Raw genomic sequence first — 19,217 nt, forward strand, 5'->3', positions numbered from 1 at the left:
TCAGAAATGTTACTCCCATTGGTGGAGTTTGGTTTGTTTTTTTGGTGCTTGCCACAGGAAACTCCGCCCAGATGTTTTTGACTGTGTTCTGTGTGCGTTCAGGCTCTGAATTCAGAGCCAGGACCTACGCCTTCACCAGCCCACTGGTGGATGCTAACATGCTAATGTCTTTTCCTGGCTTTTCAGTTGGGAATGAAGACCTCTCTCAGACAAGAGCCACACTCCTTCCACCTTCTGCTTGTTGCCTGGTTCCCCGGTGCCCACTGGAAAGGCTGGCATGAGCCCCAGACCCTCCCACCTCCTCACCATTATCAACCACGTAGATGGTGCGGGAGTTGTCGTGAATGGCGAGGTCCTTCCTGGGGACGTTCTTATTGAGCAGGTTCAGGGCCTGATCCCTACCCTGGCCAGACACCTTCTTACTGACCAGCATGTCGAGCAGGTGGTTGGTGATCTGCTTCAGGTCCTTCTTGGAGTCTGAGGAAGGAGAGTTCAGGGGTGAATGGAGAGGACTAGGGCGTCTGAGGTGTATAGGACCAGGGATGGCTGGGGCTTCTGGAAGGACTCTGGAAATATCGAATCCATTGCTTCCCAGATCCTGGAATTTCCCGGGAGAGTATCCTGTATCATTCCAAAGAAGGGAGGGAGGATTCTAGACAACACCCCCAAGGGTGATCAGAAAGGGGGTGGCAGAGGATGAGATGGTTCAATGGCATCACCAACTCAATGGACATGAATTCGAGCGAATTCCAGGAGATGCTGAAGGACAGGGAAGCTGGCAGACTGCAGTCCATGGGGTCACAAAGGGTCGGACATGACTTAGCGACTGAATAACAATATCCAAGTTGAATTCCAGCTTCATTAAATAGATATTTAAATGAATGGATAGGGGAAAAAAAAGACTGGAAAGGGACTTCCCAGGTGGTACAGTGGATAGGAATTGGCCTGCCAATGCAGCGGACACAGGCTCGATCCAGACATCTTACTGGGACGGTCTGGGAAGATCCCACATGCTGAGAGCAACTAAGCCCGTGCACCACAATTATTGAGCCCCGGTCTAGAGCCCACGACTCCTAAAGCCCATGTGCCTAGCCCATGTGCAACAAGGGAAGCCACTGTCCCGCAGCGAAGAGCAGCCCCCATGCACCACCGAAAGCCCGTGCACAGCAGTGGAGATCCAGCGCACCCAAAAATAAAATTAGGAAGCTAAGTAATGTGAAAAATGTGTTTTTAAAAACAGAAAAAAGGCTGGAAAGTTTCACATGGCAGTGATGATAGTAGTTATCTGGAGGGATGTTTACAGGTCACTGGGTTTTTTTTTTTTTTTCATTTTACATATTTCTAAAATTTTCCAAGTTTCTCCAATAAGCCTCTGTTACTTTTAAAAATAATTTTGTTTGTTTTTGGCTGGGCTAGGTGTTCATTGCTGCATGAGCTTTTCTCTAGTTGTGGTGGATGGGGCCACTCTATAGTTGCCAGGTGCAGGCTTTGCTTTGCTGTGGCTTCTCCCGTTGCAGAGCACAGCCTCTAGGGTGTAGAGGCTTCAGCTGACGCAGCTCCCAGGCTCTAGAGCACAGCCTCAATAGTTGCTCCGAGGCGTGTGGGAGCTCTAGAGCACAGCCTCAATAGTTGCTCCGAGGCGTGTGGGATCGTCCTGGATCAGGGATCAAGCCACGTCTCCTGCACTGGCAGGTGGGATCTTCCCCACTGAACCACCAGTTACTTTTAAAAACTGTTTCAAGTTGCAAAACTGAAATTCCCATTAAACAACTCATTTCCTCCTCCCCCCATCTCTGGCAACTATCATGCAACTTTCTGTTTCTACGAGTTTGACTGTTTTAGAAAACACAGGGAATTGCTTGGTGGTCCAGTGGGTAGGACTCTATGCTTCCACTGCAGGGGGAACAGGTCTGATCCCTAGTCAGGAAACTAAGGTCTGCAGCTGAAAGAAAAACGAAGAAAAGAAAAGAAACTTCCTATACGTGGCATATACAGTATCTGTGTTTTTGTGACCGGGTTATTCACTTAACATAAGGTCCTCAAGTTTCATCCATGTTGTAGCTTGTGTCAGAATTTCCTGCCTTTTTAAGGCTCAACAATATTCCATTGTAGAGACACACACCACCTTTTATTTCTCCATCCATAGAGGGGCACTTGAGTTGCTTCCACGTTTTAGCTCTCATAAATGTGACTGTGCCTCTGTGACTTTTATAGTAAAAAAAATAAATGGAAAAATATAACCGGGCCACCTCCACATACACGAATGCTCAGTCTGAGATAGTAACTGGCACTTCTTTGCCCGCAGCCCCCCGAACCAAAGCTGAAAACCGTCTCCTACCCAGAACCAGGGCCTCTTCCTTCCCCCGATGCTCCTGTTTGTCCTCGCCAGACAGAGCGTCGATGATGGCCTGCAGCAGGTTGCAGACGGCCAGAGACATCTCCTCGCTCTCCACCGCCATGAGGCTGCAGATTCGGTCTATGCGGACTGCGTGGAGGATCGCTGTGGCCTAGACACCCCGAGCGGGAAGCACACAGTCAGTTGACTGCCCCTCCCTTTCAGCTGCCGTGCAGGTTAGGGAGCGGGTGAGGGCCGCCCCATGCAGTCGGGACAGAAGCCCAGGCAACCGGTGTCTCACGGGGCCTGTTGCCCCGGCAAGCCCCGGACTCAAGCCATGCCCCTTTCCAGAGGGATAGAGCCGCGCCCTCCAGTACCGTGGCCTCTGGCCCCAGGGGAGGCACTGAACGTGCATAACGCAGCAAGTTCACACTGAGATGGGCTGTGCGTGTAAAACACACACTGGGTTTTGAAGATTTAGTATGAAAATCAGTGAACTATCACAGCCATTGCATTCAGCTCTTCCTCAGAAACCACTTTCAATAAACTTATCTTTGTTTAAGTGTGAAAGCGTTAGTCACTCAGTCGTGTCCGACCCTGCGACCCCATGGACGGTAGCCGGCCAGGCCCCTCTGTCTGTGGAATTCTCCAGGCAAGAATACGGGGGTGGGTAGCCATTCCGTTTTCCAGGGGATCTTCCCAATTCAGGGATCGAACCCGGTTGCCTGCGTTGCAGGCGGATTCCTTACCATCTGAGCCACCAGGGAAGCCCTTACTCTTTGTTCAGTCAGACCTATTTTCATCTCAAAGAAACAAACCAGAGGATCAGTCTCCGCTGAATCTGGGACCATACAACCGAGGTTGAGGGGGGCCGCTTTAGACGTTGTATCAGGGTCTATCCACGCCATGCCCTGCCCTGCCCACAGGTCAACGCCCCATCCTCAGGCTGGCAGCCCTCTGCTCCACGAGCCCCGCCCCTGCCCTCACCCTAGCTCGGTGGCTACTGCACATGCCCGACAAGGTCCGCACGGCAGCCATCATCAGCTCAGGCCTCTTCGTGTCCAAAAGCTGCATCAGCAGGGCCATGCCGTTGTTTTGGAAGATCCTTTCGGCCCCCGCTTCCTCACGGCTGAGGACAATGAGGTTGTTGGCGGCCTGAAGGTGCAAAGGAAACAACAAAGGTCAGGAGGGAAGTCTGGCTACTGAGGCCTTGACCATGAGCCAAGTGCAGGGGCTGGGGCAAGGACCGGGTCTTCAAAACTTCTTTATATTCTTTTGCCCTATAACCCTGCTCCTGGGAATGTGGCCCAAGAACATAATTCAGAACAAGAAACAAAGTAACTTACAATAAAGACCAGCTGGATGAAAATATATTGCAGCCATCAAAGATATAAATGAGAAGACTCAGAGGCAACTTGGAAAAAAGCATTGGTTTGCAGGAACAGAATTGCAGGTTCACGCTGATGGCACTTTGGGTAAAATAAAACTGTGCGTATCTGCTTGTGGGTAAGGACTTATAAAAGGTAGCAAAGGGACTTCCCTGGTGGGCCAGTGGTGACGACCCCACTTTCCAATCCTTGGGAGGGGAACTAAGATCCCGCACTAACCCTAACCCTGGTTGGGGAACTAAGACTGCACACGCCGAGGAGCAACTGAGCCTGTGAGCTACAACAAAAGACCGCACATGCCGCAACAAATTTCCCGTGGGCTGCAACGAAGACCCAACACAACCAAATAAAATTTTTTTTTTAAAGAAAAGGGTAGGGAAATGTTAAGTTAATTAATCAAGGAACCCATTAGTCTGAAGTGGCTTCAATGCCTAAGCAACTAAATAAGAAAACCCAAACCACACTTTGCTATACAGCAGAAATTAACACAACCTTGTAAATCAACTGTACTTCAATTTAAAAACAAAACAACTAAATGAAAAACCCCTAACCCTGTATTGTCTCAAGGTTAAGACACTGAAGGACAACCAATCACAAATAGCTAACGAGCCTGTCCCAAATAATGCTAACTGCTTAAGCTATAGCCCGAGCTCCCCAGGTACCCTAGTGGTAAAGAATCCACCTGCTAACGCAGGAGACACAAGAGATGTCGGTTCGATCCCTGGGTCAGGAAGATCCCCTGGAGAAGGAAATGGTAACCCACTCCAAGTATTCTTGCCTGGAGAATTCCATGGACAGAGGAGCCTGGCAGACTACAGTCTCGGGGGGTGCAAAGAGTTCGACACGACTAAGCATGCACATTTTTAAGCTACAGCCAATCAAATAACCCCCTTGCTTTGCTTCCACCTCTTTCCTGTCTTTGTTTGTTTTGTTTTGTTTAAATATTTGCAGCACGTGGGCTCAGTAGTTGCTGCACTCAGGCTTAGCTGCCCCACAACACGTGGGATCTTAGATCCTGACCAGGGATCATACTCACATCCCCTGCACTGGCAAGAGGATTCTTAACCACTGAACCACCAGGGTTCACCTCTTTTCTAGAAAAGCCTTTTCCCTAGCTCTTGTTGGTGGAATACTCCCAACCACTTCCGCGTTACGCTACCCAGTTCAAACAAATTTTGCTCAAACTCTTAAAGAGTTTTTACTATATCTTAGTTTATCTTGTAACAGAATTGAAGTTTTTACATTGGGGATTCTTTTCCATCAAACATATTCCTTGAATATGGTTTTGGCATTTTTTATTGTTCAAGAAAATCTAAAGTCGCAGGAGGTTCTCAGGAGGATTGAAGGTTGTGTGCAGAGAATGCTAGATGGGATTTGAAAGCCCTGGGTGATGATTCTGCCACATGCTAGCCACGTGACCTTGGGCAAGGCATAGCATTCTCTGGGTCTCAGATCCCTGTCCATAAAAATAGACAGTTGAGCTGCATTTTCAAGTCTCTTCCCACCCTGAGGACATATATATACATATGATATATATATATATATATATATATATATAAGATATTCTGTATATGTGTGTGTGAGAGAGTCCTCAGAGTCTCTATATATATATGTATATTTGTGTGTGTGTATATACATGTATATATATGTATGTATGTATATACATATATATATGTATGTATGTATATATGTCTATAAAGTATATCCTGAATATTCATTGGAAGGACTGATGCTGAAGCTGAAGCTCCAATACTCTGGCCACCTGATGTGAAGAACTGACTCACTGGAAAAGACCCTGATGCAGGGAAAGATTGAAGGCAGGAGAAGAAGGGGACAACAGAGGATGAGATGGTTGGATGGCATCATCGACTCAATGGACATGAGTTTGAGTAGGCTCCAGGAGTTGGTGATGGTCAGGGAGGCCTGGTGTGCTACAGTCCATGGGGTGGCAAAGAGTGGGACATGACTGAGTGACTGAACTGAACGGAGGATGCAAAAGAAGGATATAAAACCTTCCACCCTAAGGATGCATTCACAGTCATCCCTCAGTATCCACAGGGGATTGCTTCCAGGACCCTGGTGGATAACAAAATCCACGGATGCTCAAGTCCCTTACATAAAATAATGTAGTACAGTTGGCCCTCCGAACTGCAGGCAACCAATTGTGTGTTGAAATCCTTTAAAAGGCTCCAGCTCTGGAGAGGAGGGCTTGAGGAGGACCTGAGACCCTGAGATTGGGCAAAGAATTCATGATGCAAGAAAAGGAGGAGGTGGGCAAACAGGCAGAGAGTAAGAGGTTGGTGCGCATGCTTAGTTGCATCTGACTCTGCGACCCCATGGATTGTGCTGGCCAGGGTCCTCTGTTCACAGGATTCTCCAGGCAAGAATCCTGGAGTGGGTAACCATTCCTTTCTCCAAGGATCTTCCTGACCCGAAGACTGAACCCCCTTCTCCTGCATTGCAGGCAGATGCTTTACCATCTGAGCCACCAGGGAACCCCCCAAGAGGCTGGGGAGCAGGCTGATTAAAGAATTTCAGGCAAGCATGAGCAGAACCATCATCACTCTATCAGTCAAGGGCTTTGTACTTTTCAGAGTACAAAGTGCTCCTTTCATGTATATATATATAACAGCTCATCAAGTCCTCATAAGAGTTTGTTATAAAATATACTTGCATATTAAAAAATTTTTTTGATTGCACCTGCCGCATGTGGGATCTTAGTTCCTCAACCAGGAATCAACCCCAAGCTGCCTGCATTGGAAGGCAGTCTTAACCACTGGACCACTAGGGAAGCCCTGATATTTGCATATTATATGATTACTGATCATAAAACTAACAAAAATTCCCCATGCATCTTCTGTTAAATTCTTATATTCAGATATTCATTTTTTCCCTCTGAAGGAGGAAAAAAGAAACATTTAAAAATGCAGCAAATTTGGTTAAGAAGATATTAGGAATAAATATCTTCATAATTCAGAATGATGCTGCAGAATGATCTTCATAATTCAGAATGATGCTGCTCCATTTTGAAATGGAGTAAAGCATTATTTTGACGTGTCATTGTTTCTCAGGCCCAAAACTAGGGTGAGGCAAGTAAGACACTTACCTTGGGTGCAGATTTTACGGGGTACAAAAAACTTCTGTAATCAAGATAAATGGTATTGAATGCAATGTTTTAAAATATCAAAATCCATGCATTGCAAAAAACAATACACGCTGAACAGAATAGCAGAAATACAAAGACAGAATTCAACCCTCATCGTTCTAACTGTTGAGCATGACTCAACATGAGCACCTCCTCGTGTTGAGCTTGACTCTCTTCGTGGTTCTCACCCTAACCCTGGCCCTTCTTAGAGTTCACACTGTTTCCTAAAGTGCTTATCGTTTGGCCCATCTTTGTCTCCCTTCTCCAAGGAGCCGCCCGCCAGCACGAGTCGGGGACGTTACGGTCCGGACACAAGGGCGGAGTCCGCAGAGGAAGCAGTTACCTGCGCGCCCCCAGAGCGCCCTCCTCTGGTTCGCTGCTTGCCCAGCACTTACCTTCTCCAGTTTATCCCCTTCACTGTTTCTGTTCAGGAGAATCTCAAACATCGTCTGAACCCTCGAATCAGTGGAGAACTGCACACGGAGCTGAGGAGAGAGGGGGGAGTGGGGAAGAAGGCAGGTGGGCATCCCATCATTTCAGTCAACTCCACTCAAAGGTCATCTCAGGTAATATTAGGGCATGCTCTTCGTGCCCGCCTCCATCACTCTTTCATCCATCCAACAATCATCTAACTGAACTGTTATTACTACCGGTGGGACAAGAACAAAATCAAGTCTTTGCTCCACAAAGCTTACAGTTTAATTACTTTCGAGGTCCCATTTAGTCTTCACAAGTCTTGGAAGGCAAAAAGATCATCACCCCAATTTTGCAGCCTCACTGTTAGACATTTAAATATGGGCTAAAACAGGAAAGTATCTCTAGGGTCAGAGACATGAAGCAGCTTTCAAGTACCACTTGAAACAAATGTAAACCATTTTTTCCTTCTTTATTCCTTTTTAAACATTCATTCATTCATTCTCTTGGTTGTGCCCAGGTCCTAGTAGCAGCAGCACACATGATCTTTACTCGCAGCATGTGGGATTCAGTTCCCTGACCTGGGACCGAACCCAGGCCCCTGGATTGGGACCGCTGAGTCTTAGCCACTGGACCACCAGGGAAGTCCCTGAACGGTTATTTTGGAATGTCTCCATCCCTCATTCTCCCAACCCCAACCCCAACCCCAGTGCTCTGAGCGTTGCTCTGCTGGGCCACAGTGCCACCTATTTCCCCCCTGCGGTCATTTCCTTTCAGGAAGTCGCTCAGTCACCACCCCTTCACTGATCACTCGTTGGTCTGTATTTTGACAGCTCTGGAGTCTGCACTCTGGACAGAACACTGTGGTCCCTCCATGGGGCTGCCCCAGGCATCCAGACGTCACTGCGACCCGGAGCAAGGAGACGCGTGATCAAGTTACCCTTCTGCTCTCAGAGTGGGGAAGCTGGCACCCCAGGGCATCCCTCAGAAAACTGGCAGCTAAGTGAGGACAGAGGGTGCAGGACCCTTATCTCTGGTCCCAGTTCCCTGAGGCCACTCCATTTTCCTAGGAAAGAGCCCCTGTTCCTGCTGGTTCCTGGCTCTCCTGCATCCCCCAGCAACATCCTCCCCCCAGTTCCCAGGTTTCTCATGCTGCCTTTGTCCTCCTAGAAAGAGAGAAAGATCATACTAAGAGGAAGACATACTAAGTTGCAATTTTTTTTTTAAGCCTCCATCTGGAATTGAGAAGACTGGTATGCTAGTCCTATCTGGCTTGTACCCTTGAACAAGCATCACGGCGTCTCTGATCCTCACAGACAGGGGCACCGGCCCAGCTGTTCTGTGCCACGTGACCACTCCATCCAAGGGAGTGGAGGTAGGCCAGCCCTGGTGTCCCACTGCCCTAACTGGTCCCTACTGGGAATGGGGAGAGGTGGCCGAGGCTTGTAGGAAGGGCCACCTTCCGGATCCAGCTCACCTTCTCCTGGATGCTGGTGTTGAGCCTCCTCAGTGTCTCCTGGAAGCTCTGGTTCTGTGGCTCCAGAGTGGCACAGCGCTGCACATCCTTGAAGGCCTGGTCCAGCTTGCCCAGGTGCTCCAGTGCCTGGCATCGCCGGTACAGAGCCTTGATGTCCGAGGAGTTGATATCAATGGCTAGCAAGGGAAGCAGGCAGAGGCTCAGGGGGCCGGGAGGCAGACCACCTTCCTTCCTCCCCCACAACACCCCCCCAACCCCAGGGCTTCCATCTCTCCCTTGGAGAGTGTGCTTCCTTGTAGACCAGTTTCGTGGAAGGCAATTTTTCCACGGACTGGAAGAGGGGTGTGGTTTGGGGATGATTCAAGTGCATTACATTTGTTGTGCACTCTATTTCTATTATTATGACATCAGCTCCACCTCAGGTCATCAGGCATTAGATCCCAGAGACTGGAAACCCCTGAGGTAGACCATCTGGTCCTAGGCTCCCCGCAGTTAGGGAGGTGGTAAGAATCACTGTCTCAAGGTTGGAAGGGAGCTTAAGGGTCATCTCATTCAATTCCTGACTCTCCAGTCTTGGCTCCTTGATCCCTGCCAAGTACCAATCCAGTCGGTGCTTGCATACCTCCAGCTGTGCGGAGCACCTTCCATCTCAAGGCAGACAGCTTCTTCAGAAAGCCCCTCCCTCCTCCAACCTGAAATATATCTCCCTGTAACTTTGCCCTTTTGTCTTAAGTCCAGTCCTGGAAACTGTGAGATGAAATCCAATCCTTCTTCCTTGTGACAGCCTTTCAGGAATTTGAAAGCAGCTCCCTGTCCCACCCGGGAGTTCCTTCTCTGAGCTAAATATTGCCACTTTTCTGCTCTTTACAGGATGGGTTTCTAGTCCCCTCTCCAGCTAAGACCTTCCCTTCCGAACTCACTCCAGACTATCTCTGTCTCTCCTTAAAAATTAGTGATCCAATCAAAAGCCAACACAGACCTATGCAGAGGAGAATCCCCTTCGTTCTGCATATTATAACCCTAAAAATGCAGCCAGAAGTCTTCCCATTTTGATCATGCTCTTAAATCTAAGTTCTCCCAGAACCTGAGGCACTCCGAAAACAGTGTTGATGTGTGTTTATTTCTCCTAGTGTCTGTGGAATAAACTAATACCTCCCTCCTTCCCTTAGGAAACCCGGTCCCCACAGAGTGGTTCTAGGGAGCAGCCCCTCCCCCAGGAACCTATCCTCACCTCCACCAAAGTGCCTGTGTCCTTGCTGTGACAAAAGGATCTCCAGGAGCGGCTCCAGCACATTTAATGTGTAAAGATGTGACTTAGGGACGGCTTTCCTGGAGCATCCTTTCACACAAGGTCCATCTGAAGCCCTGCCTACAATGTCCAGGGTGGCATTTATACAATCTGTGAGTGTCAAGAGCCTCTTAGACTAAACAGTGATGCTGAGGGGGAGGGAAGGAGGGCAAGGTCAGAGCGCGCGAGGGCTCACCTCTCGAGGCATCGGAAGCCGCCTGAACATAGCTCTCCTGAGAAACAGGGAAGAAAGACACTTGGTTAATGTGGGCCCAACACAGAGACAGCCAGAGAGGGTCCCGGAGGTGAGGAGACAGGGCTTGCTGGCCGCTGCCACTGTCAGAGGCCAGAGGTTCCTCGCTGAGTGTGGAGAAGCGGGCACGCATCAGGCACACTCAGGCTTGAACCTGGCTCTGCTGCTGACTGAGGAGGGCGTGGCCACCCGCTCCAGTATTCTTGCCTGCAGAATCCCATGGACAGAGGAGCCTGGCAGGCTATCATCCATGCGGTTGCAAAGAGTCAGACACAACTCAAGTGATTTAGCATGTACACACTGCTGCTAACTACCTAGAGCTCTTGGGGAAGTTATTGAGCCCTCCTCTTGAGTCTCGAGCTTCCTATCTGCAATATGGGCACAAGAGTAGCAGCGACCTCATGGTCTGTGGCTAAGATGCCATGAAATAAGCTCTGAAAAGCCCCTGTCCGGACGCCAGTTCCCACGAGATGAGAACTGTCTCCATGGATGACTTCCCCGTCTCCCAGAGGAGTGGGTCAGGCGATGGGTACCGGAAAGCAGGGGAGGCTCTCTGCTCCAACCTGAGGGTTCCAGGAGAGGGCACTGGGAGGACAGGCGTGACGGTCAGGAGGAGGGAGCTGCCCCCTCACTCGCATCCCAGTCCCGCCCTCAGCTCCCCAGCCCTCTCCTTCCCAGACCGTTTTCAGGCCACAGGCCGCCCGGTTCCGATAGAGCGTGGCCAGCAGGGCCTTATCCTTGGTCAGCTTCAGGGCCTGGCTGTAGCTCTTGGTGGCGGCCTTGTAGTCCTGGAGCTGGAAATGCTGATTCCCCTCCTCCTTCAGCTGCATCGCTTCCGCCTCGGCCATCTGTCAGGACAGGAGAGCTCCCTCCAGACCCAGGGCTGGGCTCCTGGTCTGAGTCTGGAGCTCCAGGGTCCCCACCTACCGCGATGGAAGGGAGGATGATGCCCATCCCCTCAACCCCCACCAATCCACTGTCCAGGAGGACATCACAGCGTCTGCTAAGAGTGGGGCCCAAGTTGAGAGGGGTCTCAGAGTCTCTGTTCCTAGGGAAAAGAATTTGAAAAAGAAGGGGTTTCCCTGGGCAGTCTAGTGGCTAAGATTCCATGCTTCCAATGCAGGGGGCCTGGGTTCCATCCCTGGTCAGGCAGCTAGATCCCACTTGTTGCAAGTAAGACCTGGTGTGGCTAAATAAATAAAAATAAATAATTTTTTTTTTAAAAAGAATAGCTATATGTATAACTGAATCACTTGGTACACCTGAAGCTAATGCAAAATTGTTAACTATACTCTGATTTTTTTATTTTTTTAAAAGAAGAGTCCCTCTTCCTCCCTCCATCTCCCTCCCAGCAGGATGGGTAAAGCCACCACACCAAGGGCCTGAATTCTCATTGCAGGCCTTAAAATGCCTGGGTCCCCCCTTCCACCTCCCCGGTCCCAGGAACATTCCAGGCCAGCTCACTTTCTCTCAAGGACAATGTTCTTGCTCCGTCCTCCTGGGGTGCGGCTCCTCTGTGTGTGAACCCCCAGCCGGCCAGCGTCAGTCTGCCCCTCCCAGCCCCCACCCAGGAGACTTTATCACCCCAGCCAGTGGCTCCAGACCATATTTGGCCACAGGGGCAGGTGCCCCTGGCGTCTGTCATTGATACTCCGGGACCTCCCCCTCCCCAGACTGGACAGTCATTACCACGTGGAGGTTCCAATGAACCTCTGTCCCCGCATCCCACTCAGGGCCAGTCCTGGGGGCAACAGGGGCTCCTAACTCCCCAAAGAATGATAGAAAGATCCAGAGGGACAGGAGCACCCCCAGCAGACCCCCGCTACCTAGGCACAGCTCGGATGCCCCCTTCTCCACCTCCTTCCCAGATAAACAACCTCCTCTCCCCTCCCCCCACGCCTGCTATTTTGGGAGCAGAGTGACAGCTGAGGGGCTGGCAGGCTTGGACATGCAGAGCAGCTGCCCAGGTCCCAGGCCCGCTGGAGACTTCCAGAAATGCCCTTCTGGAGGGAGGAGGGAAGAGGAGGGAGGGAGGAAGTTTCCTTCCCCTCTCCCCCTTGTCCACAGCGCCCCTGCCCCTTCCACCCGTTGAAAACGTCCTTGTTTTTCAGAAAGATCCATGGACTTGCCGTCTCACTTGAGTGGAAGTGGGTGTTTGTTCCACTCTGCACATCTTCGGCGGCTCTTCCCTGTCTGCACGGAGGGGCTGTATTTGGTCTCCCTCCCCCGGCCCCAGGCTAGGAGCTCCCTGAGGATGGGCTCTGTATGTCCCCCATCGGACTGAATCTTCTCCCAAAGACTCCCAGGAAGCCTGGGAATTCCCTGCAACCAAGGACCGTGCCCACTAACTGACTGGGACTTGCTGAGTCCCCCTCATCAGAGGGGTGGGGGTGGGGGCTTCCTGGGACGAGAACTGTATATTCACTAAGAACTGTGAATCACTGTGTTGCACACCTGACACTTATACACTATTGTAATTCAACTGTACCGTGATGCTGAAATTTTAATTAAATTACAAATTCTTAATTAAAAAAAACCACATCACTACATACTTGCCACCAGAGAGGGTCTCCCCTGGGACAGGAATTGTTTCTCCTTATTCAACTGAGACAAATTTATGAGGTTGTCCCCCACTTGGATTTAGAATTCTCCCAGCTTTCTGTGTCCCTGAGACTAGGCAGTGAGTGCCCTCCCAGAGGACAAGTACAGCGTCTCATGCAGTTTGATTTTCCCTGGCCCAGAGCCTGGAAGAATCAGTGCCCAATGCATGTTCTTAAATGAATGAATGAACAAATGAGTTTTTTGTGTTGACACTTTGCTTCACATCACTACCATTCTGACCCCCTCTCCCATATTGCTTCAAACTGACCTGACCGCAGCTGAGAAAAGACACTGAAGGAAAAAAGCGTAGGCGGGATCACTCACACTAGATTCTGCTCTTAGCTCTGTCACCTTGAAAACACAGCTCTGTGACCTTGGACAAGTCCTACTGCCCTGCTGGACACAAAGTCCAGCCCTGATAAATGTTCGTTGGCTGAATAAATGAATGAATGGATGGATGGGTGAATTCCCTGCCCTCATGGTGTCGCCAACCCTGAACCCCTTTGCGGACAGCTCTCTGTAGCAGTGACAGAAAATGTTAAAAGATCCTACCGTTGGTGGAGATTGACTTCAAGTCCAGGGGACTGTGGATTAAAATCCTGATGCAGTAATTCATTCCACAAGCATTTCTTAAGCATTTGCTATCTGCCAGGAAATCCCTTGTAGCTCAGTTGGTAAAAAAAATCTGCCTAAAGTGCCGGAGACATGGGCTCAACTTCTGGGTCGGGAAGATCCCCTGGAGAAGGAAATGGCAACCCACTCCAGTGTTCTTGCCTGGAGAATCCCATGGACCGAGGAGCCTGGCGGGCTATGGTCCATGGGGTTGCAAGAGTCAGACATGACTGAGCGACTATACCACTATCATGTACCAGGAACTGTGAATGATTACGGAAGCAGAAAACACTCCTGGGCATAAGGATTTGTGTGTTTTGTTCATTCACACATTCCAAGTGTCTGCAACAGTGTGTAGTATGTAGCGGGTGTTGCCTTAGTCGCTAAGTCACCTCTGACTCTTTTGCGACCCCAGGGACTGTAGCCCACCGGTGCCTCTGTCCATGGGATTTCCCAGGCAAGAATAGTGGAGTGGGAGGTACTAGGTGCTCAATAGCATTTGTTTAATGAGTGCATGAAAGAATTCCGTGTATCTGTGATTTCTGACGTATACCAAACAGTTTTCAAACCTTACAATCAGGAATCATGACATTATTTCAGAGAAAGTTTCCCTGAGGAAATGATTAAATGAGTTAACATATGTAGAGCTCCTAGAACAATGTCTGGCAGAGACCTTTGTTAAATGATTGAACAAATATTTAAGGCAAGACCTGAAGAACAAGGAACTATTTCTGTATGTGTTCGTCAGCTTAGGCTGCCATTAACAAAATACCACTGATTGCACAGTTGCACTCATCTCACACGCTAGTAAAGTAATGCTCAAAATTCTCCAAGCCAGGCTTCAACAGTATATGAACCATGAAATTCCAGATGTTCAAACTGGATTTAGTAAAGGCAGAGGAACCAGAGAGCAAACTGCCAACATCTGCTGGATCACTGAGAAAGCAAGAGAGTTCCAGGAAAACATCTACTTCTGTTTTATTGACTATGCCAAAGCCTTTGACTGTGTGGATCACAACAAACTGTGGAAAATTCTGAAAGAGATGGAAATACAAGACCATCTGACCTGCCTCTTGAGAAACCTGTATGCAGGTCAGGAAGCAACAGTTAGAACTGGACATGGAATGACAGACTGGTTCCAAATTGGGAAAGGAGTACGTTGAGTCTGTATATTGTCACCCTATTTATTTAACTTCTATGCAGAGTACACCATGAGAAACGCTGGGCTGGATGAAGCACAAGCTGGAATCAAGATTGCTGGGAGAAATATCAATAACCTCAGATATGCAGATGACACCACCCTTATGGCAGAAAGGGAAGAAGAACTAAGCTTCTTGATGAAAGTGAAAGAGGAGAAAGAAAAAGTTGACTTAAAACTCAACATTCCGAAAACTAAGATCATGGCACCCTGTCCCATCACTTCATGGCAAATTGATGGGGAAACAATGGAAACAGTGGCTGACTTTATTTTCTTGGGCTCCAAAATCACTGCAGATGGTGACTGCAGCCATGAAATTAAAAGACGCTTGCTCTTTGGAAGAAAAGTTATGACCAACCTAGACAGCATATTAAAAAGCAGAGACATTACTTTGCAGACAAAGGTCCATCTAGTCAAAACTATGGTTTTTCCAGTAGTCATGTATGGATGTGAGAGTTAGACTATAAGGAAAGCTGAGCGCCAAAGAATTGATGCTTTCGAATCGTGGTGTTGGAGAAGATTCTTGAGAGTCCCTTGGACTGCAAGGAGATCAGACCAGCACATCCTAAAGGAAATCAGTCTTGAATATTCATTGGAAGGACTGATGCTGATTCTGAAGCTCCAATACTTTGGCCACCTGATGGGAAGAACTGACTCATTAGAAAGACCCTTATGCTGGGAAAGATTGAAGGCAGGAGGAGAAATGGGCAGCAGAGGATGAGATGGTTGGATGGCACCACTGACTCAACAGACATGAGTTTGGGCAGGCTCTGGGAGTTGGTGATGGACAGGGAGGCCTGGCATGCTGCAGTCCATGGGGTCACAAAGAGTCAGACATAACTGAGCGACTGAACTGAACTGAACTGGATGACTTAAACAACAAAAATTTCTTTTCTCATAATTCTGGAGGCTAGAAGCCTAAGATCAAGGTGCCATCATATGGGTTGGTTTCTGGTGAAACTTCACTTCCTGGGTTGTAGACAACCATCTTCTTGTATTCACACAGCCTCTTCTCTGTGTGAGAGCAAAGAGAGAGACAAGGAGAAAGAGAGAGAGCTCTTGTGTGTCCTCCTCTTAAAAGGACATCAGTCCTATCAGATTAGGATGCCATCTTTATGACCTCACTTAACATTTATTACTTCCTGTTGGACCATTAGGAAGGCTGAGCACCGAAGAATTGATGCTTTTGAACTGTGGTGTTGGAGAAGACTCTTGAGAGTCCCTTGGACTGCAAGGAGATCCAACCAGTCCTTTCTAAGGAGATCAGTCCTGGGTGTTCTTTGGAAGGACTGACGCTGAAGCTGAAACTCCAATACTTTGGCCACCTCATGCAAAGAGTCTTTGGAAAAGACTGTGATGCTGGGAAAGATTGAAGGCAGATGGAGAAGGGGGCAACAAAGGATGAGATGATTGGATGGCATCATCAACTCAATGGACATGAGTTTGAACAAGCTCTGGGAAAGAGTGAAGGACAGGGAGGCCTGGCATGCTGCAGTCCATGGAGTCGCAAAGAGCTGGACAGACTAAGCACCTGAACAACAGCGTTAGAGTCTGTCTCTAAATAGAGTCACACTGGGGGTTAGGGCTTCAGTTTATGAATTGGAGTTGTGGGTGCACAATTCAGTTCATACCAGTTCCAGAAAATTGCAGGAGGGAACTAAGGCTGAGTGGACCATTTAAGGAGTCTGATTTTTCCCGCCTGTAATGGGAGGCTTTGTAGGGTAACAAAGACAGAAAGTAACTGAGCAGAGTTTTGGTTTGAAACATCACCCTGGTTGCCATGTGAAGAGGAGGAAGCAGGGTAAAGACAGGTAGGCAAATGTAGGGACTGTAGGAACCAGTATTGTGGCCAAAATCTCGGCTGTCTGTGCACTGATGCTGAACAGCAATATGCAGACAGAACTGTGGAGGAGAAGGAAAGAGTGACTCTATTAGTTTGTCGGGCAAAGGGGGAACACAGTACCGGCACACTAGCGTTTCAAGTGCTGTGCCCCACTGCCCTGGTGAGTGAAAAGTGAAAGTGAAAGTCACTCAGTCGTGTCTGACTCTTCGGGACCCCACGGATTATACAGCTCATGGAATTCTCCAGGCCAAAATGGGTAGCCTTTCCCTTCTCCAGGGGATCATCCCAAACCAGGAATCGAACCCAGGTCTCCTGCATTGCAGGCCAATTCTGGTGAGTAGGGAGAGGTTATATAGTCATGCAGGAGTATGTGATAAGGATCAAGGCAATAACATCTTTCTTTTTCTTTTCTGGCTGTGATGGGTCTTCATTGCTGCGAGTGGGCTTTCTCTATTTGTGGCGAGCGGGGGCTACTCTTTGTTGCAGCATGAGAGCTTCTCATTTTGGTGGCTTCTACTCTACACATGGACATCACCAGATGGCCAACACCGAAATCAGATTGATTATATTCTTTGCAGCCAAAGATGGAGAAGCTCCATACAGTCAACAAAAACAAGACCAGGAGCTGACTGTGCCTCAGATCATGAACTCCTTATTGCCAAATTCAGACTCAAATTGAAGAAAGTAGGGAAAACTGCTAGACCATTCAGGTATGACCTAAATCAAATCCCTTATGATTATACAGTGGAAGTGAGAAATAGATTTAAGAGCCTAGATCTGATAGATAGAGTGCCTGATGAACTATGGAATGAAGTTGGTGACATTGTACAGGAGACAGGGATCAAGACCGCCCCCATGGAAAAGAAATGCAAAAAAGCAAAATGGCTGTCTGGGGAGGGCTTACAAATAGCTGTGAAAAGAAGAGAGGCGAAAAGCCAAGGAGAAAAGGAAAGATATAAGCACCTGAATGCAGAGTTCCAAAAATAGCAAGAAGAGATAAGAAAGCCTTCTTCAGCGATCAATGCAAAGAAATAGAGGAAAACAACAGAATGGGAAAGACTAGAGATCTCTTCAAGAAAATTAGAGATACCAAGGGAACATTTCATGCAAAGATGGGTTCGATAAAGGACAAAAATGGTATGGACCTAACAGAAGCAGAAGATATTAAGAAGAGGGTGGCAAGAATACACGGAAGAACTGTACAAAAAAGATCTTCATGACCCAGATAATCATGATGGTGTGATCACTAATCTAGAGCCAGACATCCTGGAATATGAAGTCAAGCGGGCCTTAGAAAGCATCACTACAAACAAAGCTAGTGGAGGTGATGGAATTCCAGTTGAGCTGTTTCAAATCCTGAAAAATGATGCTGTGAAAGTGCTACACTCAATATGCCAGCAAATTTGGAAAACCAGCAGTGGCCACAGGGCTGGAAAAGGTCAGTTTTCATTCCAATCCCAAAGAAAGGCAATGCCAAAGAATGCTCAAACTACCACACAATTGCACTCATCTCACACACTAGTAAAGTAATGCTTAAATTCTCCAAGCCATGCTTCAGCAATACGTGAACCGTGAACTCTCTGATGTTCAAGCTGGTTTTAGAAAAGGCAGAGGAACCAGAGATCGAATTGCCAACATCTGCTGGATCATCGAAAAAGCAAGAGAGTTCCAGAAAAACATCTATTTCTGTTTTATTGACTATGCCAAAGCCTTTGACTGTGTGGATCACAATAAACTGTGGAAAATTCTTAAAGAGATGGGAATACCAGACCACCTGACCTGCCTCCTGAGAAATATGTATGCAGGTCAGGAAGCAACAGTTAGAACTGGACATGGAACAACAGACTGGTTCCAAATAGGAAAAGGAGTACGTCAAGGCTGTATATTGTCACCCTGCTTATTTAACTTCTATGCAGAGTGCATCATGAGAAACGCTGGACTGGAAGAGACACAAGCTGGAATCAAGATTGCTGGGAGAAATATCAATAACCTCAGATATGCAGATGACACCACCCTTATGGCAGAAGGTGAAGAGGAGCTAAACAGCCTCTTGATGAAAGTAAAAGAGGAGAGTGAAAAAGTTGGCTTAAAGCTCAACATTCAGAAAATGAAGATTATGGCATCCAGTCCCATCACTTCATGGCAAATAGATGGAGAAACAGTGGAAACAGTGTCAGACTTTATTTTTTGGGGCTCCAAAATCACTGCAGATGGTGACTGCAGCCATGAAATTAAAAGACGCTTACTCCTTGGAAGAAAAGTTATGACCAACCTAGATAGCATATTCAAAAGCAGAGACAGTACTTTGCGGACTAAGGTCCGTCTAGTCAAGGCTATGGTTTTTCCTGTGGTCATGTATGGATGTGAGAGTTGGACTGTGAAGAAGGCTGAGCGCCGAAGAATTGATGCTTTTGAACTGTGGTGTTGGAGAAGACTCTTGAGAGTCCTTTGGACTGCAAGGAGATCCAACCAGTCCATTCTGAAGGAGATCAACCTTAGGATTTCTTTGGAAGGAATGATGCTAAAGCTGAAACTCCAGTACTTTGGCCACCTCATGCGAAGAGCTGACTCATTGGAAAAGACTCTGATGCTGGGAGGGATTGGGGGCAGGAGGAGAAGGGGACGACCGAGGATGAGATGGCTGTATGGCATCACGGACTCGA

The 19,217-nt window shown here is 48.2% G+C and overlaps 1 protein-coding gene across 1 annotated transcript in view; it reads right to left on the reverse strand.

Annotated features, from left to right (window-relative positions):
- UNC45B (unc-45 myosin chaperone B) overlaps window positions 1–12,149 on the reverse strand; it is a 30,911-nt gene extending 18,762 nt beyond the window's left edge. Inside the window, exons 1-8 of the mRNA XM_069542662.1 lie at window positions 11,765–12,149; window positions 10,981–11,148; window positions 10,244–10,280; window positions 8,760–8,935; window positions 7,264–7,353; window positions 3,323–3,490; window positions 2,339–2,507; window positions 307–477 (exon numbers count right to left, since the gene is read on the reverse strand). Coding sequence (XP_069398763.1) covers window positions 307–477; window positions 2,339–2,507; window positions 3,323–3,490; window positions 7,264–7,353; window positions 8,760–8,935; window positions 10,244–10,280; window positions 10,981–11,148 — 979 coding nt within the window. The 5' untranslated portion in view covers window positions 11,765–12,149. The remainder of the gene's footprint in view (window positions 1–306; window positions 478–2,338; window positions 2,508–3,322; window positions 3,491–7,263; window positions 7,354–8,759; window positions 8,936–10,243; window positions 10,281–10,980; window positions 11,149–11,764) is intronic.
- Between the last annotated feature and the right edge of the window lie 7,068 nt (window positions 12,150–19,217).

Source organism: Ovis canadensis, chromosome 11 (genome assembly GCF_042477335.2).
Source record: "Ovis canadensis isolate MfBH-ARS-UI-01 breed Bighorn chromosome 11, ARS-UI_OviCan_v2, whole genome shotgun sequence".
In the NCBI taxonomy this organism is placed as follows: Eukaryota; Metazoa; Chordata; class Mammalia; order Artiodactyla; family Bovidae; genus Ovis; species Ovis canadensis.